This window comes from Ranitomeya variabilis, chromosome 5 (genome assembly GCF_051348905.1).
Source record: "Ranitomeya variabilis isolate aRanVar5 chromosome 5, aRanVar5.hap1, whole genome shotgun sequence".
In the NCBI taxonomy this organism is placed as follows: Eukaryota; Metazoa; Chordata; class Amphibia; order Anura; family Dendrobatidae; genus Ranitomeya; species Ranitomeya variabilis.
In genome coordinates, this window is record NC_135236.1 from 472119664 (window position 1) to 472145159 (window position 25496).

Sequence of the window (25496 nt, forward strand, 5' to 3'; positions counted from 1 at the left end):
AAAGACGGGAGGCGTAATAACATGGCGAGTCTGTCGTCTGGATCTTTACAGCACAAGAAGAGAGGTCGAAATGTTCCCACCGAAGGCGGGTTTATGGCAAAACGTAGCCGTGAGACTGCGGTGGATAAGAGAGAAGGCAGCAGGAGCCGTGGGACGAGACCCGTGTCCGGAGGGAAAGGCAGCGGGAAAGTGAGGCGGAAATGGAGACCGAATCCCGAGCAGAAGGTGTTTCAGGGCAGCGCTAACGAAGGTGAGAAGAGCCCACGTTGGCAAAAGCTGTTTATAGTGCGCATGCTGTGTTTCCTAGTTACCATAGCAACCAATCGTCTTTAGTAAGAAGCCGCTATTTACATAATACATGGCAGCTCTACCACAGAGCACACGGGTATGTGGCCCCTCAGCTCTACCACAGGGGACACGGGTATGTGGCCCCTCAGCTCTACCACAGGGGACACGGGTATGTGGCCCCTCAGCTCTACCACAGGGGACACGGGTATGTGGCCCCTCAGCTCTACCACAGGGGACACGGGTATGTGGCCCCTCAGCTCTACCACAGGGGACACGGGTATGTGGCCCCTCAGCTCTACCACAGGGGACACGGGTATGTGGCCCCTCAGCTCTGCCACAGGGGACACGGGTATGTGGCCCCTCAGCTCTACCACAGGGGACACGGGTATGTGGCCCCTCAGCTCTGCCACAGGGGACACGGGTATGTGGCCCCTCAGCTCTACCACAGGGGACACGGGTATGTGGCCCCTCAGCTCTACCACAGGGGACACGGGTATGTGGCCCCTCAGCTCTACCACAGGGGACACGGGTATGTGGCCCCTCAGCTCTACCACAGGGGACACGGGTATGTGGCCCCTCAGCTCTACCACAGGGGACACGGGTATGTGGCCCCTCAGCTCTGCCACAGGGGACACGGGTATGTGGCCCCTCAGCTCTGCCACAGGGGACACGGGTATGTGGCCCCTCAGCTCTACCACAGGGGACACGGGTATGTGGCCCCTCAGCTCTGCCACAGGGGACACGGGTATGTGGCCCCTCAGCTCTACCACAGGGGACACGGGTATGTGGCCCCTCAGCTCTACCACAGGGGACACGGGTATGTGGCCCCTCAGCTCTACCACAGGGGACACGGGTATGTGGCCCCTCAGCTCTACCACAGGGGACACGGGTATGTGGCCCCTCAGCTCTACCACAGGGGACACGGGTATGTGGCCCCTCAGCTCTACCACAGGGGACACGGGTATGTGGCCCCTCAGCTCTACCACAGGGGACACGGGTATGTGGCCCCTCAGCTCTACCACAGGGGACACGGGTATGTGGCCCCTCAGCTCTACCACAGGGGACACGGGTATGTGGCCCCTCAGCTCTACCACAGGGGACACGGGTATGTGGCCCCTCAGCTCTACCACAGGGGACACGGGTATGTGGCCCCTCAGCTCTACCACAGGGGACACGGGTATGTGGCCCCTCAGCTCTACCACAGGGGACACGGGTATGTGGCCCCTCAGCTCTACCACAGGGGACACGGGTATGTGGCCCCTCAGCTCTACCACAGGGGACACGGGTATGTGGCCCCTCAGCTCTACCACAGGGGACACGGGTATGTGGCCCCTCAGCTCTACCACAGGGGACACGGGTATGTGGCCCCTCAGCTCTACCACAGGGGACACGGGTATGTGGCCCCTCAGCTCTACCACAGGGGACACGGGTATGTGGCCCCTCAGCTCTACCACAGGGGACACGGGTATGTGGCCCCTCAGCTCTACCACAGGGGACACGGGTATGTGGCCCCTCAGCTCTACCACAGGGGACACGGGTATGTGGCCCCTCAGCTCCACCACAGGGGACACGGGTATGTGGCCCCTCAGCTCCACCACAGGGGACACGGGTATGTGGCCCCTCAGCTCCACCACAGGGGACACGGGTATGTGGCCCCTCAGCTCTACCACAGGGGACACGGGTATGTGGCCCCTCAGCTCTACCACAGGGGACACGGGTATGTGGCCCCTCAGCTCTACCACAGGGGACACGGGTATGTGGCCCCTCAGCTCTACCACAGGGGACACGGGTATGTGGCCCCTCAGCTCTACCACAGGGGACACGGGTATGTGGCCCCTCAGCTCTACCACAGGGGACACGGGGTTACTTGTGGCCTTATGTGTGTCCTGTGTAGAATTGCTATGGGCTCATACCACAATTGTATGGTGTCCTACAGAGCTTCTCCCACAAAGTCAGTGGGATGTGGGGGTGTAATATGCCGTAGGTGCATTCTTAGTCTGATATTTGGTCTCCTTGGGTTAATATTTCTTTGTAATGTCTCATTGTGTGTTAAGTTATGAAACATTCTAATATTTTGTGCATTAGATGCAAGAATTCTGCTTACTTTTAATATTAGCAGGGCGTCCCCTGTTCTGTTCCCCCAGGAAACGTTTCATAGTATTGGAGTCCATACTCACTCTAGGAAAAAAAAAATCTGTGCCTCCGCTTGTGAAGTAATTAATATAGCTTATGTGAAGAATGTGTTTCCATTCACTGTTGGTTATAAGAGGTCTGGAGTTATTTATCTGCATATTTAAGAGGTAGATTATTGAAGACCTGCTGTCCACTGTTACTGGTGGCTTATTACTGGTATTTACATCACCTCGTGTCCTTTCTTCCTTAGGGCTTGGCTTTGCTTTGTGGAGAAAGAAGAAAGTTCAGTTAGAATATCAAAAGCTGCTGAGAAAACGAAAGAAGGTGGAAACTAAAGAAGTATCCTATAGTGATCACTATCCGGAACATCTAAAGCATCTCTATGAGGCTGAAGAAGAGAGGCTGAAAAGTGAAGAAAAGCAGAGAAAACCTCAAAGTGAGACATCTGAGACAGTAGACGAACAGAGAGAAGTAGAAGAAAAGCAAGAAGTAAAGTAAGATCAGACTAGTGGCATGCAATAATTGCTCATCATTGCTGGGATTGTATATTTCCCTTCTTTCAAATTTGGACAGTGAGTAGAATCTGTTCTGGTCTGATTGGGGCAAGTTATCAATGCCGGCATGATTCTTTACAAGGGAATCCTATCATTGCACTGAGCCAGTGTCAATAGATGAGGAGTGCTAAACCTTGAAAAGAAAAATGGAAGGTTTAGATTACATATAGATTTAAAGAGGTGGTCTGAAGTCCAAAGTAATTTTCCTCCTAAATTCTTATCTATTTAGTGCCTAAATCTAAACTATTTTCTAATAAGCTTAAAAAAATAAATACATAAATAACTATTCCATATATATAAAAAAAAAAAAAAAATCCCTATCCTTCCCTAAGTACACTAACTGATCTTGTTTGGTTTGTCTTTGTTTTTTTTTTTTTTCTCCACATTTCCTTTATAATGCTGCTTCATTTTAGAATCCCAGTGCATTCTGGGATGCTCAAACAAAGTGTCATCAGGCAATCTGCCCCATCCCTGAAATGAAGTGTCATCACTGACGCTTGAGTCAGGGGCACAATGACAGTGCGCTCTCTATTGCCAGCTCAGATCAGTAGTAATGAGCCTGCACCACAGGGCTTTGTCAGAATTCTTGGCATGTAGAAACCAGCGCTGCCCTCACAAGTGATGTTGCTGGTCCCTGCATGCCGGGTATTCTGTCAACACGCGCTGGCCGGCATCAGAGAGCGCGCTGTCATTGTGCACATCGCACAGTGATTAGCTCAGCCACTGAAACAGAGGTAACTGATGACTCTTCAGTTCGATGAGGAGGCATGTGCTGCGGCAGTGGCCACAATCTCTGCCTCCTGATGGTGCTTTGTTTGAGTATCTCATGTACTGGGATTTGCAAACAGTGTCATCAAAAGAGAAATAGGAGGTCGAAATATAGCTGTTAGTGTAGATGGGGAATTTTTAATTTAAGTATATTAGAAAATTATTTTAGATTATGACAATAAATAGGGGTTTAGGATGAAAATAATTAAGATTTTGTACCACTCCTTTTAAGCATAATAATAATAATTTTATTGCAATTAGCAGAAATGCAATCATATAAATCTAAAGTCATAGAAATAACTGTTATCCTATCTTCAACTTAGTATGACTGTACGTGCACCAGCAGCCCCTCACAGTATCAGAAATGGGCACGAAAGAGGAACACTTGATGGCTTTTTAGAATATATCTCTCCCCCCCCCCCCCCCGTATATTATAGTTCCGAGGTAGCCTGTGTTACTGAGCTTCTCCCAGGTGCCTGCATGTCAAGTCTGCCCATTTTAAGGCCGGTTTCACACGTCAGTGGCTCCGGTACGTGTGGTGACAGTTTTCTCACGTACCGGAGACACTGACTCACGTAGACACATTAAAATCAATGTGTCTCTGCACATGTCAGCGTGTTTTCACGGACCGTGTGTGAAAAACACGGAGACATATCAGTGTTCGTGGGAGCGCACGGATCACACGGACCCATTAAAGTCAATGGGTCCGTGTAAACACGTACCGCACACGGATGCCGTGCAGGAGACGGCGCTACAGTAAGCGCTGTCCCCCCAGCGGGTGGTGCTGAAGCCGCCATTCATTTCTTCTCCCCAGCAGCGTTCGCTGGAGAAGGAATGAAAAATCAATGTTTTTTTTTATTATTTTTGTGTTTAAAATAAAGTTCCCGGTCAGCTCCCGCCCGCTGGCATTAAAATACTCACCCAGCTCTGTCGATGCTTCCTCTCAGCGTCACGTGATGCCGCTCATTACAGGGATGAATATGCGGCTCCACCTCCTATAGGGGTGAGTATTTTATTTCCAGCGGGCGGGCGCACAGGGGGTGGGAGGGGGAGGTTACCTGAAACTTTATTTTAACCACAAAAACAAACAAAAACAATGATTTTTCATTCCTTCTCCAGCGAACGCTGCTGGGAAGAAGGAATGAATTCCGGCTTCAGCACCCAAAGCAGGGGACAGCGCTTACTGTAGCGCTGTCTCCTGCACGGTCCATGTGGTACTCACATGTGCCACGTGAGCACACGGACATGGATAACTCCGGTACCGGAATTATCTGGTCGTGTGAGACTGGCCTAAAGCAGCAGGAATTAATCTCTGTCCAGGCATGCATTATTGTGGAGAATCTGAATTACGACCATTGTGAGCCATATAATGTAGTCTATGGAAATGGTGCTAATCTGCCTCACTATGGCAACCAGCAGGATGACTTATTCAGGTAGATTTAGTATTCCACAATCTTTATTACAGCTTCACTTTTAACCCAGTTTTACCAGGACCAGAGGCAGATTTCCCTAGCTATGGAAACGTACAGTTGGCCATACTTGCAGTAGATGAAAATGACAGTCTATAGCGTCCTTCTAAATTTCCTGGCTGTCATGCACTTTAAGGAGTACGTTCAGATGAATGTATTTTCTGTCTGTATTCTTTTTACATGTGGAATATGAACTGCGCACAGACCTGATGTAAACCATTTTGTTAGTCCACATGGGCAGTTTTTTGCATGGACTTCAGGTCCTATTTACGGACTAGTGCAAATACACTATGTTCCAAATTATTATGCAAATGACATTTTTATCAGATTTTCCTAAATGGTCGGTGCAAATGACAGTCAGTCTAATAAAAGTCATCACCCATTAGAGTATACATCACATTTTATTGAAGAAACCTCCCAATGATAACAGTATAATCTCCAAAATGAATAAAAACTCAAAATGCACTGTTCCAAATTATTAGGCACAGTACAATTTCTAGACATTTGATTTGTTTTAAAGAACTGAAAATGCTCATTTGTGGAATTTGCAGCATTAGGAGGTCACATTCACTGAGCAAAAAAGCTATTTAACGCCAAAACATCCCAACAGGCCAAGTTACATGTTAACATAGGACCCTTCTTTGATGTCACCTTCACAATTCTTGCATTCATTGAACTTTGTGAGTTTTTGGAGAGTTTCTGCTTGTATTTCTTTGCATGAAGTTGGAATAGCCTCCCAGAGCTGCTGTTTGGATGTGAACTGCCTCCCACCCGCATAGATCTTTTGCTTGATGATCCTCTAAAGGTTCTCTATAGGGTTGAGGTCGGGAAGACGGTGGCCACACCATGACTTTATCTCCTTTTATGCCCATAGCAGCCAATGACTCAGAGGTATTCTTTGCAGCATGAGATGGGGCATTGTCAGCATGAAGATGATTTTGCTCCTGAAGGCACGTTTCTGCTTTTTAGACCATAGAAGAAAGTTGTCAGTCAGAAACTCTATATACTTTGCAGAGGTAATTTTCACACCTTCAGGAACCTTAAAGGGCCCTACCAGCTGTTTCTCCATGATTCCGGCCCAAAACATGACTCCTCCTCCTCCTTGCTGATGTCGCAGCCTTGTTGGGACATGATGGCCATCCACCAACCATCCACTACTCCATCCATTTGGACCATCCAGGGTTGCTCAACACTTATCAGTAAACAAGACTGTTTGGAAATTAGTCTTCATGTATGTGTGGGCCCAATACAACCATTTCTGCTTGTGAACACTGTTTAAGGGTGGCCGAATAGTAGGTTTATGCACCACAGCAAGCCTTTGAAGGAGCCTACACCTTGAGGGTCTCCAGAGGCACCAGCAGCTTCAAATATCTGTTTGCTGCTTTGTAATGGCTTTTTAGCAGCTGCTCTCTTAATCCGATGAACTTGCCTGGCAGAAATCTTCCTCATTATGCCTTTATCAGCACAAACACATTTGTGCTCAGATACAGCCACAAATCTCTTAACAGTACGATGATCACGCTTATGTTTTTGGAAAATTTCTAATGTTTTCATCCCTTCACCAAGGCATTGCACTATTTGATGCTTTTCAGCTACAGAGAGATCCTTTTTCTTTCCCATGTTACTTGAAAACCGTGACCTGCTTAATAATGTGGAACATCATTTTTAAGTAGTTTTCCTTTAATTAGAATCACCTGGAAAACCAATTATCATATGTGTTTTAGATTGATTTCAGTGATCCATTGAGCCCTGAGACACAATACCATCCACAGGTTTATTTGAAAAACAAAACAATTAAATCTTTATGACACTTAAATCTAATTTGCATAATAATTTGGAACACCGTGTAAATGTCAGGCCAAATTAGTTATTTTCTTCTGGGAAGAGGAGCACATGGAGTCTGTCACCTTTGCAATTTGGTGATGTGACTGGCCCAAGCTTCACAAAAGGTATCTTAAAGTAGCCTCATAGAGTAAGAGGGAGAAGTAGTGGGGACACAACTGCTTGTTAAGGGAAGTATAATCAGAGCTACCGTATTTTTCGTACTATAAGACGCACCGTACTATAAGACGCACCGTACTATAAGACGCACCGTACTATAAGACGCACCGTACTATAAGACGCACCGTACTATAAGACGCACCGTACTATAAGACGCACCGTACTATAAGACGCACCGTACTATAAGACGCACCGTACTATAAGACGCACCGTACTATAAGACGCACCCCAAATTTGGGGTGAAAAATGCAGAAAAAAAGATTTTTTTATAAGATGGGGGTCCGTCTTATTGTCCGAATTTAAGATCTCTTACCTGAGGGCAGGCAGTGGCAGAGCAGGGTCACAGGAGGCATGGTGGTGGCAGAGGTGAGGTGATGCTGAGGTGCGGTGGGCGGAACGGCGTGCACCTGAGCAGGGTCCCATCCTGCTTAGGTGGGCGACGCCATGGCCTGGTGTCCATGGGGAGGTTGCTGTGGCGGTGGCAGACGTGCGGTCACTTCCTCAGGTGGCAGCGGCCAGGGTCCCTTCCACATTTAAGGTGACGCCACAGCAGTAGTGAAGGAGAGCAGCAGAGCTGGATGGTTTTCCTGGTGGCGGCGGGCTTACCGGCATTGTGGCGGCGACAGGTGCGGGCATGATGTGGCACGGTGAGCTGTATGGCGTGAGCCATACCGTAACTGATAGGATTTTTAAGTTATTACGTTTTGGCCCTTCTTGGCCACAGCACCATAATCCGAAAGCCCATGTCAACATTATCTAGAATGTATATTCTGTAGTAATGCACATTAAATTATAATATTAGTAAGTTACCACAGTTTGCATTATACTGCATTGACTCCTGCGTTAAAGGGGTGGTACAAACTCCCGATTACGTTTCCTCCTAAATCCCTATCTATTTAATGGCATAATATAAACTACCGTATGGAGAGCAGCAGCGCTGGTGAGTTACTGTATTTTCCGGTGGCGGCGGCCATCTTGCTGAGGCCGCGCGTGCGCAGATTCACTACTCTGCGTCCCAGGGCTTCAGGAAAATGGCCGCCGCGATCTCCATCTGCGCAGGCGCGGCCTCCCGCGGCCATTTTCCTGAGGCCCTGGGACGCAGAGTAGTGAATCTGCGCATGCGCGGCCTCAGCAAGATGGCCGCCGCCACCGGAAAATACCGTAACTCACCAGCGCTGCTGCTCTCCATCAATACCGGGCCGCGGATTCACCTCAAATATGGATGGGACCTGCTCACGCCATACAGCTCACCGTGCCACATCATGCCCGCACCTCTGTCGCCGCCACAATGCCGGTAAGCCTGCGTTCCGAATATAAGACGCACCCCCCATTTTCCTCACAATTTTTTTTGGGAAAAAGTGCGTCTTTTATATTCCGAAAAATACGGTACTTCATACTTCGTGTTTTGCAGTAGTGATATCAGAAATACAGGAGCAGCAAAAATAAGATTGAGGGTATGTGCACATGATCCATAAACGCTGCGGGTTGGACGCAGCGTACCTCTGCATTGTCCAACCCGCAGTGCTCACTATGCGTCCACAGACGCCCGCGGAGACCGACATGTGGCTCATCTTTCCAGACCGCAGCCTGTCAATTTGGGAAATTTCACCCATAGAATGTATAGCAAACATCCAAAGCGTTGCTAGTTCCGGATCTTGTGCACTGCCCTAATACATTTGATATGTTTTTTTTGTTTGTTTTTTTGGTGTTCTATTCTTGTCAGTCATATAAAACATGGCCTTTCCATGTCCTTCATTTACACCGTGTAATCTGTAAAAATGTTGTTTTTAATGCAGAGCAAGGAAAAAGTCCAGGAAAAAAACTTCAATTGAAAAAGCAAACGAAGAATATGAACGGGTGCAACGTGAGCGTGAAAAGAAAAGAGAAGTAAGGGCTCCCTATATTACATATAATTATTTTATTTTAAACATCTGTCTCCATACAGCTAGTTTGTGAATAAATGACCAGTAAGCGGGGTATGAGTTGCGTTAATATAACCAATACTCCTAATTGCTTGCATTACAGTGCCACTGATGTGGTGGTCCTGCTGCTCACGGTTTGCAGTGCTGACAGTCCAACTGCAGCCAATCCATCTTCTCCACGGTGACGGTAACATGGTCAGCACATGACCAGAATGGCCAGTGATTGACTGCTGCTGTCACCTGTGTGTAGTGAAGAGAGCAGCTAGGCCACCAGGGGGCTGCAGAGATCACAATGGAAACATTCATTCATTCTTCCTAAAATTCTCTCTGGCCTTTTAACCCCTTCATGACCTTGGGATTTTCCGTGTTCTTTTTTGGCCCCCCCTTCTTCCCAGAGCCATATCGTTTTGTTTTTTTTGTTGTTTTTGTTTTTTCCATCAATATGGCCATGTGAGGGCTTATTTTTTGCGAAACGAGTTTTACTTTTGAATGACATCATTGGTTTTACCATGTTGTGTACTAGAAAACGGGGGGGAAAAATTCCAAGTGCGGTGAAATTGCAAAAAAAGTGCAATCCCACACTTGTTTTTTGTTTGGCTTTTTTGCTAGGTTCACTAGATGGTAAAACTGACCTGCCATTATGATTCTCCAGGTCATTACGAGTTCATAGACACCAAACATGTCTAGGTTCTCTTTTATCTAAGTAACGAAAACAAATTCCAAACTTTGCTAAAAAAAAAATTGCGCCATTTTCCGATACCCGTAGCGTTTTCGTGATCTGGGGTCGGTTGAGGGCTTATTTTTTGCGTGCCGAGCTGGCTTTTTTTACACCATTTTGGTGCAGATATGATCTTTTGATCACCCGTTATTGCATTTTAATGCAATGTCGCGGCTACGAAAAAAAACGTAATTCTGGCGTTTCGATTTTTATTTATATTTTATTTTTATTTTTTTCTCGCTACGCCATTTAGCGATCAGGCTAATCCTTTTTTTTTTTTTTTTTTTTTTTTTTTTCATTGATCGGGCGATTCTGAACACGGCGATACCAAATATGTGTAGGTTTGACTTTTTTTATTATTTTATTTTGAATGGGGCGTGATTTAACCCCTTCATGACCCAGCCTATTTTGACCTTAATGACCTTGCCGTTTTTTGCAATTCTGACCAGTGTCTCTTTATGAGGTAATAACTCAGGAACGCTTCAACGGATCCTAGCGGTTCTGAGATTGTTTTTTCGTGACATATTGGGCTTCACGTTAGTGGTAAATTTAGGTCGATAATTTTTGCGTTTATTTGTGAAAAAAATGGAAATTTGGCAAAAATGTTGAAAATTTAGCAATTTTCAAATTTTGAATTTTTATTCTGTTAAACGAGAGAGTTATGTGACACAAAATAGTTAATAAATAACATTACCCACGTCTACTTTACATCAGCACAATTTTGGAAACAAATTTTTTTTTTTTTTTTTTGCTAGGAAGTTATAGGGGTTAAAATTTTACCAGCGATTCTCATTTTTACAACGAAATTTACGAAACCATTTTTTTTAGGGACCACCTCACATTTGAAGTCAGTTTGAGGGGTCTATATGGCTGAAAATACCCAAAAGTGACACCATTCTAAAAACTGCACCCCTCAAGGTGCTCAAAACCACATTCAAGAAGTTTATTAACCCATTAGGTGCTTCACAGCAGCAGCAACATGGAAGGAAAAAATGAACATTTAACTTTTTAGTCACAAAAATGATCTTTTAGCAAGTTTTTTATTTTCCCAAGGGTAAAGGGAGAAACTGGACCCCAAAAGTTATTGTACAATTTGTCCCGAGTACGCCGATACCCCATATGTGGGGGGGGGGAACCACTGTTTGGGCGCACGACAGGGCTCGGAAGGGAAGGAGCGCCATTTGACTTTTTCAATGAAAAATTGGCTCCAATCTTTAGCGGACACCATGTCGCGTTTGGTGAGCCCCTGTGTGCCTAAACATTGCTCCCCCACAAGTGACCCCATTTTGGAAACTAGACCCCCCCCCCCCCCCAAGGAGCTTATCTAGATGCATAGTGAGCACTTTGAACCCCCAGGTGCTTCACAAATTGATCCGTAAAAATGAAAAAGTACCTTTTTTTGTGAAAAAAATAAAAAAATTCTTTTGGCCTCAATTTGTTCATTTCCACATGGGCAAAAGGATAAAATGGATCCTAAAATGTGTTAGGCACCTTCTTCTGAGTACACCGATACCTCACATGTGGGGGTAAACCACTATTTGGGCACTGCAGGGCTCGGAAGGGAAGGAGTGCCATTTGAGTTTTGAATGAAAAATTAGCTCCAATTGTTAGCGGACACCATATCGCTTTTGGAGGGACCCTGTGCCTAAACATTGGAGCTCCCCCACATGTGACCCCATTTTGGAAACTAGACCTCCCGTGGAACTAATCTAGATGTGCGGTGACCACTTTAAACCCCCAAGTGCTTCACAGAAGTTTATAACGCAGAGCCGTGAAAATACAAAATCATTTTTCTTTCCTTTAAAAATGATTTTTTTAGTCTATTTTCATTTTCACAAGGGTAACTGGAGAAATTGGACCCCAAAAGTTGTTGTCCAGTTTGTCCTGAGTACGCTGATACCCCATATGTGGGGGGGAACCACTGTTTGGGTACACGTCGGGGCTCGGAAGGGAAGTAGTGACATTTTGGAATGCAGACTTTGATGGAATGGTCTGCGGGCATCATGTTACGTTTGCAGAGCCCCGGATGTGCCTAAACAGTAGAAACCCCCCCACAAGTGACCCCATTTTGGAAACTAGACCCCCCCCCCAAGGAACTTATCTAGATATGTGGTGAGCACTTTGAACCCCCAAGTGCTTCACAGAAGTTTACAACTCAGAGCCGTGAAAATAAAAAATTGTTTTTCTTTCCTCAAAAATGATGTTTTGCAAGCAATTTTTTATTTTCGCAAGGGTAACAGGAGAAATTGGACCCCAATAGTTGTTGCCCAGTTTGTCCTGAGTATGCTGGTACCCCATATGTGGGGGTAAACCACTGTTTGGGCGCACGTCGGGGCTCGGAAGGGAGGGAGCACCATTTGACTTTTTGAACGCAAGATTGGCTGGAATCAATGGTGGTGCCATGTTGCGTTTGGAAACCCCCTGATGTGCCTAAACAGTGGAAACCCCTCAATTCTAGCTCCAACCCTAACCACAACCCTAACCACAACACAACCATAACCCTAACCACAAGCATAATCTTAACCCTAAATCCAACCCTAACCCTAAGGCTATGTGCCCACGTTGCAGATTTGTGTGAGATTTTTCCGCAGCATTTTTGAAAAATCCGCAGGTAAAAGGCACTGCGTTTTACCTGTGGATTTACCGTGGGTTTCCAGTGTTTTTTGTGCGGATTTCACCTGCGGATTCCTATTGAGGAACTGGTGTAAAATGCTGCGGAATCCGCACAAAGAATTGACATGCTGTGCAAAATACAACCAGCGTTTCGGCGCAGTATTGTCTGCACCATGGGCACAGCGAATTTGGTTTTCCAAAGGCTTACATGGTACTGTAAACCTGATGGAAAACTGCTACGAATCCGCAGCGGCAAATCCGCTGCGGATCCGCAGCCAAATCCGCACCGTGTGCACATAGCCTAATTCTAAGGGTATGTGCACATGCTGCGTAAAACGCTGCGGATCCGCAGCGTTTGCACAGCTGCGGGTCCGCAGCAGTTTCCCATGAGTTTACATTTCAATGTAAACCTATTGGAAACAAACGCTGTGCACATGCTGCGGAAATGCAGCGGTTTACATTCCGCAGCATGTCACTTCTTTCTGCGGATTCCGCAGCGGTTTTACAGCTGCTCCTATAGAAAACCGCAGTTGTAAAACCGCAGTGAAATCCGCAGAAAAACGGCTATAAATCCGCAGCGGTTTTGCACTGCGGATTTATTAAATCCGCTGCGGAAAAATCCGCAGAGGACCAGAATACGTGTGCACATAGCCTTAGCCTAACCTGTTGTGAACTATACTTTTTGGCTCCCTCTTGTGGTCACTAGTGATTTGGCACTTGGATTGTCTTTTACCAGGTTTGTGCTCACCTGCTTCGTTAGGCCTGGGGTGTTGCTATTTAAACTTCCTGGATTCTCAGTCCAGTGCCTGGCTTCGTTGTAATCAGTTCACTTCTGTTTGCTCCTGTCTTCAGGTCCTGGTTCTTTGCAAGATAAGCTAAGCTAAGTCCTGCTTTCGTACTCTTGATCATTTGCATTGTTCATATTTTTTGTCCAGCTTGTACAATATGTGATTCCTGTATTGCTGGAAGCTCTAGGGGGGCTGATATTCTCCCCCCACACCGTCAGTCGGTTTGGGGGTTCTTGGATATTCAGCGTGGATATTTTGCAGGGTTTTTTGCTGACCATATAAGTCTTCTTACTATATTCTGCTATTAGTCAGTGGGCCTCTCTTTGCTAAATCTAGTTCATTCTTACGTTTGTCCTTTCTTCTTACCTCACCGTTATTATTTGTTGGGGGCTTGTATTACTTTGGGGTCTTTTCTCTGGAGGCAAGAGGTCTTATTTTCCCTGATAGGGGTAGTTAGTTCTCCGGCTGGCGCGAGACGTCTAGAATCAACGTAGGCACGTTCCCCGGCTGCTGTTAGTGTTTGCGCTAGGATCAGGTATATGGTCAGCCTAGTTACCACTTCCCTATGAGCTGGTATTTATGTTTTGCAGACTTTGCTGTAATCTTGAGGTCCCCTGCCATTGGGATCATAACACTAACCCTAATTCTAACCCTAGCCCTAACCCTAGTTCTAACCCTAGTTCTAACCCGAACCCTAGTGGAAAAATAAAAGTAAATATATTTTCTTCACTTCATTATTGTCCCTACCTATGGGGGTGAAAAGGGGGGGGGGGGGGTTCATTTACACTTTTTTTTTTTTTTTGATCACTGTGATAGGTTTTATCACAGTGATCAAAATGTACATGGAACGAATCTGCTGGCCGCATGCGCCCGCCGTTTTGGAAGATGGCGGCGCCCATGGAACAGACGGACGGACACCGGGAGGCTCGGTAAGTATGAGGGGGGGATCACAGCACGGGGGGGGGAATCGGTGCACGGGGGGAGCAGACAGGAGGACGGAGGGGAGCGGAGCACAGGATGGAGGACTGGGGAGGAGATCCGGGGGGGGGGGGGGGGGCAGATCGGGGTTTCCAGCCATGGCCGATGATATTGCAGCATCGGCCACGACTGGATTGTAATATTTCACCACTTTTCATAGGTGAAATATTACAACTTGCTCTGATTGGCTGTTGCACTTTCAACAGCCAATCAGAGCGATCGTAGCCACGTGGCGGCAAAGCCACCCCCCCCTGGGCTAAAGTACCGCTCCCCCTGTCCCTGCAGATTGGGTGAAATTGGAGTTAACCCTTTCACCCAATCTGCAGGGACGCCATCTCTCCATGACGCCACATAGGCGTCACAGGTCGGATTGGCACCGACTTTCATGACGCCTACGTGGCGTCACAGGTCGGGAAGGGGTTAAACTTTTTATATTTTAAGATAGAAAGATATAGGAGCGATCATCAGATTGCTCCTATGTAGCTGAAATCCTGCATTGCTATGAGTGCCGACCACAGGGTGGCGCTCACAGCAATCCGGCATCAGCAACCATAGAGGTCTCAAGGACCCCTATGGTTACTATGCAGACGCATCGCTGACCCCCGATCATGTGACGGGGGTCGGCGATGCACTCATTTCCGGCCGGAAGCGCCGGTTAAATGCCGCTGTCAGCGTTTGACAGCGGCATTTAACTAGTTAATAGCGGCGGGTGGATCACAATTCCACTCGTCGCTATTGCGTGCACATGTCAGCTGTTCAAAACAGCTGACATGTCCTGGCCTTGATGCAGGCTCACCTAACCCTTCTGAGGAAGCCTCTGGAAGTGACAATTACTATTGTGTATACATACATCTTCAATGTAAACTGAGGTGGTACCATATATGGTACAACATTATGCATTTAATAACAGCGATATATAGCTCCTATGGTGCTCACCAGAGGAAAAAGTCCACTTGAATATAGAATATAGAAGGTAGTAAGTTTGACACTCGCCACTTTGTATAAAAATGTCTTTATTGTGATTTCACGAAGTGGTGAGTGCCCCATTTACCCCTATCTAAAAATTTTCTTATAAATGTGAGCAGTAGCGGTTATTTAGGGTTTTTTGTTTGTTTTTTTTTGTGCTGTGGTGGCACTTCAAAAATTAATAAAGTTTTCGCTCTTCACAACTGTTCTTAAAAATGCCATAAGAGACAATCAAAAGGTTATATTTTCTTTTATAATAGTATGAATAAAAAACGTCAGCTTGCCACACAGAAAGCGCACCTTCACACAGCTCCATAATTGAAAAAGTTATGCCTCTCAGAAAATGGCAACATAAAACAAATTTTTGTTTTTAGTTTTTTGATTTTTCCACTATTTAAATATATAAAATAAAAGAAAATATTCGGCCAGACCTGTAAAATCGTTTTTCTAGGTCATTTTAACCATACAATGAAACCCATTAAATAATTTTCCATACACCCGGACTACCGTAAATGGCAAATCTCCAGAATAAGGCGTAACCTCTCTGTATGCCTCATTGTGGATTCCTGTTCCTGAAGGAGACCTACATCCCTGTGCTGGAAGGTGAAGTCAGTGTGTAATTTTCTTTTTTTTTTTTTTTTCTTACCTGGGGAAATCCCACTATTCACAAAGCGGCCGTTTTTTGTCTTTATTTGGGCAGATGGCACTAGACTTTCCGCCTGCTTTGGCACATTGAGGGAGGGGAAGACAAAGCAACCAAGGCACAAGTACACAATAGTGGTCGGTCAGGTCCTAGTTATTCTTCCAGATCTAGGATGGATTGTAAACAAGGGCAAATACAGTACAGACCAAAAGTTTGGACACACCTTCTCATTTAAAGATTTTTCTGTATTTTCATGACTATGAAAATTGTACATTCACACTGAAGGCATCAAAACTATGAATTAACACATGTGGAATTATATACTTAACAAAAAAGTGTGAAACAACTGAAATTGTCTTATATTCTAGGTTCTTCAAAGTAGCCACCTTTTGCTTTGATGACTGCTTTGCACACTCTTGGCATTCTCTTGATGAGCTTCAAGAGGTAGTCTCCGGGAATGGTCTTCCAACAATCTTGAAGGAGTTCCCAGAGATGCTTAGCACTTGTTGGCCCTTTTGCCTTCACTCGGCAGTCCAGCTCACCCCAAACCATCTTGATTGGGTTCAGGTCTGGTGACTGTGGAGGCCAGGTCACCTGGCGTAGCACCCCATCACTCTCCTTCTTGGTCAAATAGCCCTTACACAGCCTGGAGGTGTGTTTGGGGGTCATTGTCCTGTTGAAAAATAAATGATGGTCCAACTAAACGCAAACCGGATGGAATAGTATGCCGCTGCAAGATGCTGTGGTAGCCATGCTGGTTCAGTATGCCTTCAATTTTGAATACATCCCCAACCATGTCACCAGAAAAGCACCATCACACCACCTCCATGCTTCACAGTGGGAACCAGGCATGTAGAGTCCATCCGTTCTTTTCTGCGTCTCACAAAGACACGGTGGTTGGAACCAAAGATCTCAAATTTGGACTCATCAGACCAAAGCACGAATTTCAGTCTATTCAGTAGGAATATCAGCTGTGTATCCACCAGACTTCTGCACAACACAACTGATGGTCCCAACCCCATTTATAAGGCAAGAAATCCCACTTATTAAACCGGACAGGGTACACCTGTGAAGTGGAAACCATTCCCGGTGACTACCTCTTGAAGCTCATCAAGAGAATGCCAAGAGTGTGCAAAGCAGTCATCAAAGCAAAAGGTGGCTACTTTGAAATTATGTCTTATATTCTAGGTTCTTCAGTTGTTTCACACTTTTTTAAGTATATAATTCCACATGTGTTAATTCATAGTTTTGATGCCGTCAGTGTGAATTTACAATTTTCATAGTCATGAAAATACAGAAAAATCTTTAAATGAGAAGGTGTGTCCAAACTTTTGGTCTGTACTGTATATCCTCTCAAATTCAGGTTTTATTCCAGATCTGTAATAATCTCAACTCTTTCAATGTTTCCTCACATAAGAAAGAATGGGAATCAGATTTTAAAGGGCCACTGTCACCCCCCTCCAGCCGTTATAAACTAAAAGAGCCACCTTGTGCAGCAGTAATGCTGCATTCTAACAAGGTGGCTCTTTTAGTTTTAGGTTCAAGCATACCCCAAATAAAACGTTTTTATACTTAGCCACAATTCCTGTCTCTAGCCAGGTAGGCGGGTCCTCACTCCCCAGCTTGGCCAGCTCCTCTGCCGTCACTCACATCTTCCTACGCTTTCGGCGCCGCCCCCTCAGCGCTGTTATCGTTTCAAATCCGGCGCCTGCGCTGTGTACTGGTGTCCTGCGCAGACCTCTGGCCGTCTGATGTAATGGCTGATACCAGAGAACAAAAGACATCCACAGAACACCAGGATGGATTGCTGCACAGCAAATAGCTGTAGGACCTGCGATGATGTCACTGCCATGTGATTAGGGCAATCACATGGCAGTGACGTCATCGCAGGTCCTACAGCTATTTGCTGTGCAGCAATCCATCCTGGTGTTCTGTGGATGTCTTTTGTTCTCTGGTATCAGCCATTACATCAGACGGCCAGAGCTTACTGCGTCTGCGCAGGACACCAGTACACAGCGCAGGCGCCGGATTTGAAACGATAACAGCGCTGAGGGGGCGGCGCAGGAAGATGTGAGTGACGGCAGAGGAGCTGGCCAAGCTGGGGAGTGAGGACCCGCCTACCTGGCTAGAGACAGGAATTGTGGCTAAGTATAAAAACGTTTTATTTGGGGTATGCTTGAACCTAAAACTAAAAGAGCCACCTTGTTAGAATGCAGCATTACTGCTGCACAAGGTGGCTCTTTTAGTTTATAACGGCTGGAGGGGGGTGATAGTGGCCCTTTAAAGATGCCGATCATCATGGAGTCTCCATAAGGAGAGCAATGTGTCTATTAGGTTCTTTGATAGCCATAATTTCAGCAGTCCAGTTGGCCCAGATTCATACCAGATGTCATGAGTGGGAGATCATTTCGGTCCAGAGTAGAGTTGAGCGAAATTGATTGGGGCGGGGCTTATTCAGCAAGCTATAGCGCTTACCAAATAAGCTGCAGAGGAAACAGCTGATCAGCTGGAGCGATCCTGGAAGCCGGGTCCCCTCTGCAGCTTATTCGGTAAGCGCTATAGCTAGTCCAGAGCAATGGATCCAGACATCTAGACGAAAAATCCAAATGTTGGCAGAACTCTTGGAATCCATTCAAATATTTCATCTACCACCCCTAGAGTACTTAGAGGCTGTTTCAATCAGTCCCCTTTTTAACAACCTTCCTGGAGGAAAGATTAGGTCAGGATTTATGACAAACATTTCTTCCTAAAATGGTTTCTAGGGTCCTTTTTGGATCTCAAAAAAAAAAAAAAAAAAAAAAGGTTCTCTTATCTGAGAATCAAAGCTCTCAGGGTGAGGTAACCCTTCCTTCATTCATTGGATGTCAGAATATGCCTGCTTAAATACCTTTTAAAAGTCATGGCTCCCTGAGGAAAATCTTTTCACTTTTGGCTTATTCCAGGGCGCCATGAAGCCTCTCTGCTCACTCCGGTATGGCTGACAGCCGTCAGCTCCCTGAAAGAATAAGGTTTATTTTCTCCTAGTACCCACACGCTCATTAGAGTGGACGTATAGCATTTTAACACGATTTACCTGCAGATTTCTCTTACATCTTCATAATAGTGTTTGGGAACAGCTTTTCACCACCTCATAGGACTGTAGAGTAAATGGTGTAAAGGCTAAACATCCTGTAAGAGTAAGCCTGAGGACACACTTCATTTGTGAACTTGAATAAACGGAAGTAGAAGAGCATGCAATGTATATTTCATTTCCCATAGGTCCTATTCCCCAGGAGGTGGCTGAGTGTTCTTTTGGACTTCGTCTTATTGTTATGCATCTATTTATCTGTTTATATAACTGTATGAGAGTGCAGCAGACTGTACATTCCTATGGAGGTTAACCCCAAAACATCATCAGTGGTGGATGGATGGCTAGGTATCATCACGACTGTGTCTAACACCATGTGAGATTATCCAGTCAACACGCAATCTGATGACAACACTTCAGGATCAGTATGCACCTTGTTTGTAACTTTTACTCAATACTTCTCTCTTTAAATAATAAGTATTTAATGCAAAACATGAGATAGATAGTTTTATATATAATTTTGTTTTGTGGGGATTTTAACATATAACAGGGGAAATGGAAAACACATTAAACATTTATAATAAGCAATACAAATGAACATTAATAACAATGCAAATTGTCACTAACTATCTAAAGGAGAAGGGAAATGCAAGGAAAAAGTCAGGACTAAGTAGGGAGGAAAAAAGGGGAGAGACCAGAAATGGGAAAGGAAAAGGGAGGAATAAAAATAATTTTTAATTATTTTAAGCTTTCTTGTTTACGGTTACAACGTTGGTATTACCATGTGTGTGTTCTTTACATTTGCCAGAGGTATACTTTTTAACCTGCTAATGAGATTTATTTTTTTGTTTCAGGAGGCAGAGAACAACAGGAAGAAAAAAGAAGCAGCTATCAAACTTTACAAACAAAGGAAAATGGAAGCCTTCAAAGTTTTAAGCTCAAAAACAAAGAAAGGACAGCCCAACTTTAATGCACAAATGGAATACTTGCTTAAGAAAATTGAAGGCAATGCTTAATTTATTTGAACAGCTGTTCTTAAAGGGTGCATCGTTCTGGTGCGTTGTCACATTACATCCTTTCATGTGAGAGGCTTTTTGCATAACTATATTTTTAACATATAGTTTTACAATACCAAATAAAGTATAACATGAACAATTTTAAGTTTGTTTGTTTTGTTTTTTTTTATTATTTTGTCAAGCGAGGAGACAAAATTTGGAGAAACCATTATCAGTATCTCTCTATGCTACTTGAGTGCCCAGCAGTTTCCTCTCCCCAGTCCTGTCTCCACGCACAGGAAAGACCCCTCGGCTAAACATTGGCTAATGCTCTGCCTGTGATTGGCTGAATGAGCTTTTTTTACCATTTCCTGTGAGTTGAGACTTTTTTTTAGGGGACCTGTCACCTTAATTGGCGCTATTTACCTGCAGATAGGGGGTTAATTTGCAGGAAAATAGTGTTTACAAATCTGCCCTGCTGTTTTTCTGTAAATAAATTAATTAAGTTTATTCCACCCAGTAGCGCCAGCTTTCAGTCATAGAGAAATTTTGATACGACTTAAAGAGGTATTCTCATCTCTAGGATCCTATCCCAATATGTAGTAGATGTAATAATTATATTAGCAAATACCTCCAAATAGAAATATAGTATAACAACTTATTGACCTGGATGGACATGTAGGGGGTGATATTAGAGAACATTATAAAATGAATGCTGGGACAGCTTCGGTTTAAGGCTTTGTGCACACTTCAGGATTTCTTGCAGAAATTTCCTGAACAAAACCGGACATTTTCTGCAAGAAATCCGCATGCGGGTTTTTTTTTTTGCGTGTTTTTTTTTTTTCCGGAGGTTCCCAATGCAATAAGAGTGGGAAATCCGCAAAATTAATGAACATGATGCTTTTTTTTTTTTTTCGCGGAAAAAACGCAACATATGCACAAAAATTGCGGAATGCATTATAAATGATGGGATGCATATGTATGCGTTTTTTTTTTCAGCGAAAAAAAAGTGAATAATCTTGAACGTGTGCACACCGCCTTAATGGTATGGGAAGCTATGAAGGCTTATTTTAGAGGACTCTGCATTAAAGAGAGATCCCAGGTAAAGGCAGGAATTATCAGATGTTGATTAGAGAATTGGAGGAAGCAGAGTCATTAACCCCTTCATGACCTTGGGATTTTCCGTGTTCGTTTTACGCTCCCCCTCCTTCCCAGAGCCATAACTTTTTTTATTTTTCCATCAATATGGCCATATGAGGGCTTATTTTTTGCGTAACGAGTTGTACTTTTGAACGACATCATTGGTTTTAGCATGCCGTGTGTTAGGGCTAGCGGAACGCACGAGTAAATATAGAGGTTTTATTATAATTGATGCGTTCGCAGCCCGGGGTCCACCGTGCAGGAGAACCTGCTGCTAGCAAACGGCGGAACTATAAGGTGGTATGAGCTAACCCTGTTACTTCAGAGTAGCCGAAACTCAAAGCACTGCGCCCTGTTTGACTTCACAGTGGCACAGGCTAACTACCCAACTGAGAGCAGTCAGTGGTCATGCATGCACACAAACTCCTCGCCGGAGGTGCCAGCATTCTAGGGGCTTATTTCAGCCGGGTCCCTGAACACAAACTCACATGACCACACTGGCGCAAAGCACATAACATAGAACAATACTAGCGCATGGCCGTGTCGCCATGCGAGCCTTAAATAGTTGCAGCACGTACAGGACCTTCCTAGAAGGACCAATGACCTTAGCTGCAGTGTCTGATCATGTGACCCTCGATCTCCACTGAGAGATCTTACTCTGGGCATGCTCAGAACGAGAAAAGCAGGACTTAGTCCCAGAAGCGTCTGCTCGCCGCTGACCGGCACTGACTTCAATGGCAGAAGCAGGAAAAGCAGCAGTAACTCTTTGTACAGAGTCAGACTGAGTGAGACGCTGGGACCGACGTCTCCGCTGAGCAGGCTCCACTGTGGCAGGAGGAGAATGGGAGACCGCAGTGGAGATGGCCCGAGATTCCCCCTGTGTAGAGGCAGGAACTCGACCCCTAACACCGTGTACTAGAAAACGGGAAAAAAATGCGAAGTGCAATCCCACACTTGTCTTTTGTGTTTGGCTTTTTTTACTAGGTTCACTAAATGCTAAAACTGACCTGCCATTATGATTCTCCAGGTCATTACATTCATAGACACCAAACATGTCTAGGTTCTTTTATCTAAGTGGTGAAAAAAATTCTAAACTTTGCTAAAAAAAAAAAAAAAAAAAAAATTTTTGCACCGTTTTTTGATACCCATAGCGTCTCCATTTTTCTTGATCTGGGGTCGGTTGAGGGCCTATTTTTTTGCGTGCCGAGCTGGCGTTTTTAATGATACCATTTTGGTGCAGATAGATACGTTCTTTTGATTGCCCGTTATTGCATTTTAATGCAATGTCGCGGCGACCAAAAAAACGTAATTCTGGCATTTCTAATTTTTTTTTCTTGCTATGCAGTTTAGCGATCAGGTTAATCTTTTTATTTTGAATGGAGCGAAAGGGGGGGTGATTTAAACTTTTTATATATTTTTTTTTTTTCTCTAATAGGAGGCTAGAAGTTGGCACAACTATATCGCCTCTGCTACATAGCAGTGATCATCAGATCGCTCCTATGTAGCTTAAAGCGAACCTGTCACCCCCAAAATCGATGGTGAGGTAAGCTCACCGGCATCAGGGGCTTATCTACAGCATTCTGTAATGCTGTACATAAGCCGCCGATGTTACCTGAAAGAGGTTAGATTATACTCACCCATTATACTGCAGTGCACAGGTGCCGGTAAGGTCAGAGAGGCCCGGCGCCTGTGCACTGCAGTACTTTGCTCTGCCCTCACTAGGGCAGACAAAGTACGCCTGCGCCGAAGCCGCGGCACGGAGACCAGAAGAGGACGTCATGGAATGAAGATGGGAGGCACCAGAGCAGACCTCAGACGCCCATTTGACCACGGACCACAGCGGGACCGCCCAGGTGAGTATATTATAACCTCTTTTTCTCCTCTTTCAGGTAACATCGGGGGCTTATCTACAGCATTACAGAATGCTGTAGATAAGCCCCTGATGACGGTGAGCTTACCTCACCATCGATTTTGGGGGTGACAGGTTCCCTTTAATAACAGGCTTGCTATGAGCGCCGACCACAGGGTGGCGCTCACAGCTAGCCGGGATCAGTAACCATAGAGGTCTCGGGGACCTCTATGGTTACCATTCTGATGCATCGCTGACCCCCGATCATGTGACTGGTGTCGGCAATGCGCTCATTTCCTGCCTGATGGCTGGTTAAATGCCGCTGTCAGCGTTTGACAGCGGCATTTAACTAGTTAATAGCAGCGGGTGAATCGCGATTTCACCCGCCGCTATTGCGGGCACATGTCAGCTGTTCAAAACAGCTGACATGTCCCGGCTTTGATGCGGGCTCACCGCCGGAGCCCTGCATCAAAGAGGGGGATCTGTCCTCAGACGTACTATCTCCTTTGTAGGATAGTAGTGGCAAGAGGGATTCCACACATATAGCTGCTCTGAAGGGAAGGGGATGGGCATGAACATACTGGTAGCAAGGCAATTTTGGAGGTTTTTATTTTATTTTATTCAGATCTTTATAAATCGCATGTGCAGCCAACGGTGAAGGAGGTGGATGATTATTTGGCAGAAATACAGCCCCCCAAACTCTCTGCGACTGATCAGGGGCTTCTTGAGCCATTTAATCTGGAGGAACTTGATGTCGCTTTGGCCTCTATGCCTAATGATAAAGCCCCTGGGGTGGATGGGATCCTGGGAGAGGTGTACAAAAATATAAAGAGATAATACTTCCTGTTTTGCTGAAGATGTTTGGTGGAGGGGGAGTTGCCACGGTCCATGCGAGAGGCAATAATTGTTGTGTTGCCAAAGCAGGGTAAGGATCCAGTAGATCCAGCCTCTCTTATCGTCCAATTTCACTATGGACAACAGATGTCAAAATCTTGGCTAAGATGTTGGCCAAACGCCTTAATAAGGTGATAACGACAATACATCGGGATCAATCCGGATTTATGCCCAATATTTCTACAGCACATAATCTCAGGCACATGCAGGCAAAGGCGGATAATGCGGGCCGGAGGGTCGTGGTGTCTCTCGACACTGCTAAGGCGTTTGATAGTGTGGAGTGGCAGTATTTATGGGCGGTCATGAAGGCTATAGGTTTTGGCGAGAAATTTATAAGTTGGGTACAGTTGCTGTACGCTTCTCCAAAAGCTAGGGTATGGGTGAATGGTCTTTTGTTTGAAGATTTTCCTTTTGTATAGGGGAATGTGGCAGGGGTGCCCTTTTGTCTCCTCTGTTGTTTGTGATTGATGTGTGAAAGTAGCCTAAAAGTGTGTCACAGTTATATTTAGTTTATAGCGTGTACAGAGCCCCGTTATGGATGATGAAGAGAGGACTGAGAAGTAGTGTTGAGCGATACCGATACTTTCAAGTATCGGACGGTATCGGAAAGTATCGGCCGATACCGGCAAAGTATCGGATCTAATCCGATACCGATACTCGATACCAATACAAGTCAATGGGACTCAAGTATCGGACGGTATTCCTGATGGTTCCCAGGGTCTGAAGGAGAGGAAACTCTCCTTCAGGCCCTGGGATCCATATTAATGTGTAAAATAGAGAATTAAAATAAAAAATATTGCTATACTCACCTCTCCGACGCAGCCTGGACCTTACCGAGGGAACCGGCAGCGTTCTTTGCTTAAAATGCGCGCGTTTACTGCCTTCCGTGACGTCACGGCTTGTGATTGGTCGCGTGCCGCCAATGTGGCCGCGACGCGACCAATCACAGCAAGCCGTGACGTAATTTCAGGTCCTGAATGCCTAATTCTGCATTCAGGACCTGAAAATTACGTCACGGCTTGCTGTGATTGGTCGCGTCGCGGTCACATGGGCGGCACGCAACCAATCACAAGCCGTGACGTAATTTTAAAATGCGCGCGTTTCCTGCCTCCCGTGACGTCACGGCTTGTGATTGGTCGCGTCGCCCATGTGACCGCGACGCGACCAATCACAAGCCGGATCGTAATTTTAAAATCCTGAATGCCTAGAATTAGGCATTCAGGACCTGAATATTACGTCACGGCTTGCTGTGATTGGTCGCGTCGCGGCCACATGGGCGGCACGCGACCAATCACAAGCCGTGACGTCACGGAAGGCAGTAAACGCGCGCATTTTAAGCAAAGAACGCTGCCGGTTCCCTCGGTAAGGTCCAGGCTGCGTCGGAGAGGTGAGTATAGCAATATTTTTTATTTTAATTCTTTCTTTTACACATTAATGTTGTTTCGATACCGATACCACAAAAGTATCGGATCTTGGTATCGGAATTCCGATACCCGCAAGTATCGGCCGATACCCGATACTTGCGGTATCGGAATGCTCAACACTACTGAGAAGAGACTCAAGGTGTTCTGAGGAAGGAGCCGACCTTCTACACATGATGTGGTCGTTCAGCCCTTTTGGGTGAAAGTGCTCAATCTGATTCAAGAAGTGATGGGGGTAAATATTGTGCGTAACTTCTGGCTTGCCTTGCCTCTTAGGATGTATGGATGA

The 25496-nt window shown here is 45.5% G+C and overlaps 1 protein-coding gene across 1 annotated transcript; it reads left to right on the top strand.

Annotated features, from left to right (window-relative positions):
• Positions 1-6: 6 nt before the first annotated feature.
• Positions 7-20069, top strand: CCDC59 (coiled-coil domain containing 59). Its single transcript, XM_077265474.1, has 4 exons — positions 7-250; positions 2672-2915; positions 9010-9100; positions 19763-20069. Exons 1-4 carry the CDS (start codon positions 22-24, stop codon positions 19922-19924), a joined length of 726 nt encoding a protein of 241 aa, XP_077121589.1. The 5' UTR covers positions 7-21; the 3' UTR covers positions 19925-20069.
• Positions 20070-25496: the final 5427 nt, after the last annotated feature.

Coding starts and splice junctions, on each gene's coding strand:
- CCDC59 (XM_077265474.1), top strand. CDS start 22: ATGGCGAGTCTGTCGTCTGGATCTTTACAGCACAAGAAGAGAGGTCGA. Junction 2,916..9,009: donor GAAGAAAAGCAAGAAGTAAA/GTAAGATCAGAC, acceptor TTTTTAATGCAG/AGCAAGGAAAAAGTCCAGGA. Junction 9,101..19,762: donor AGCGTGAAAAGAAAAGAGAA/GTAAGGGCTCCC, acceptor TTTTTGTTTCAG/GAGGCAGAGAACAACAGGAA.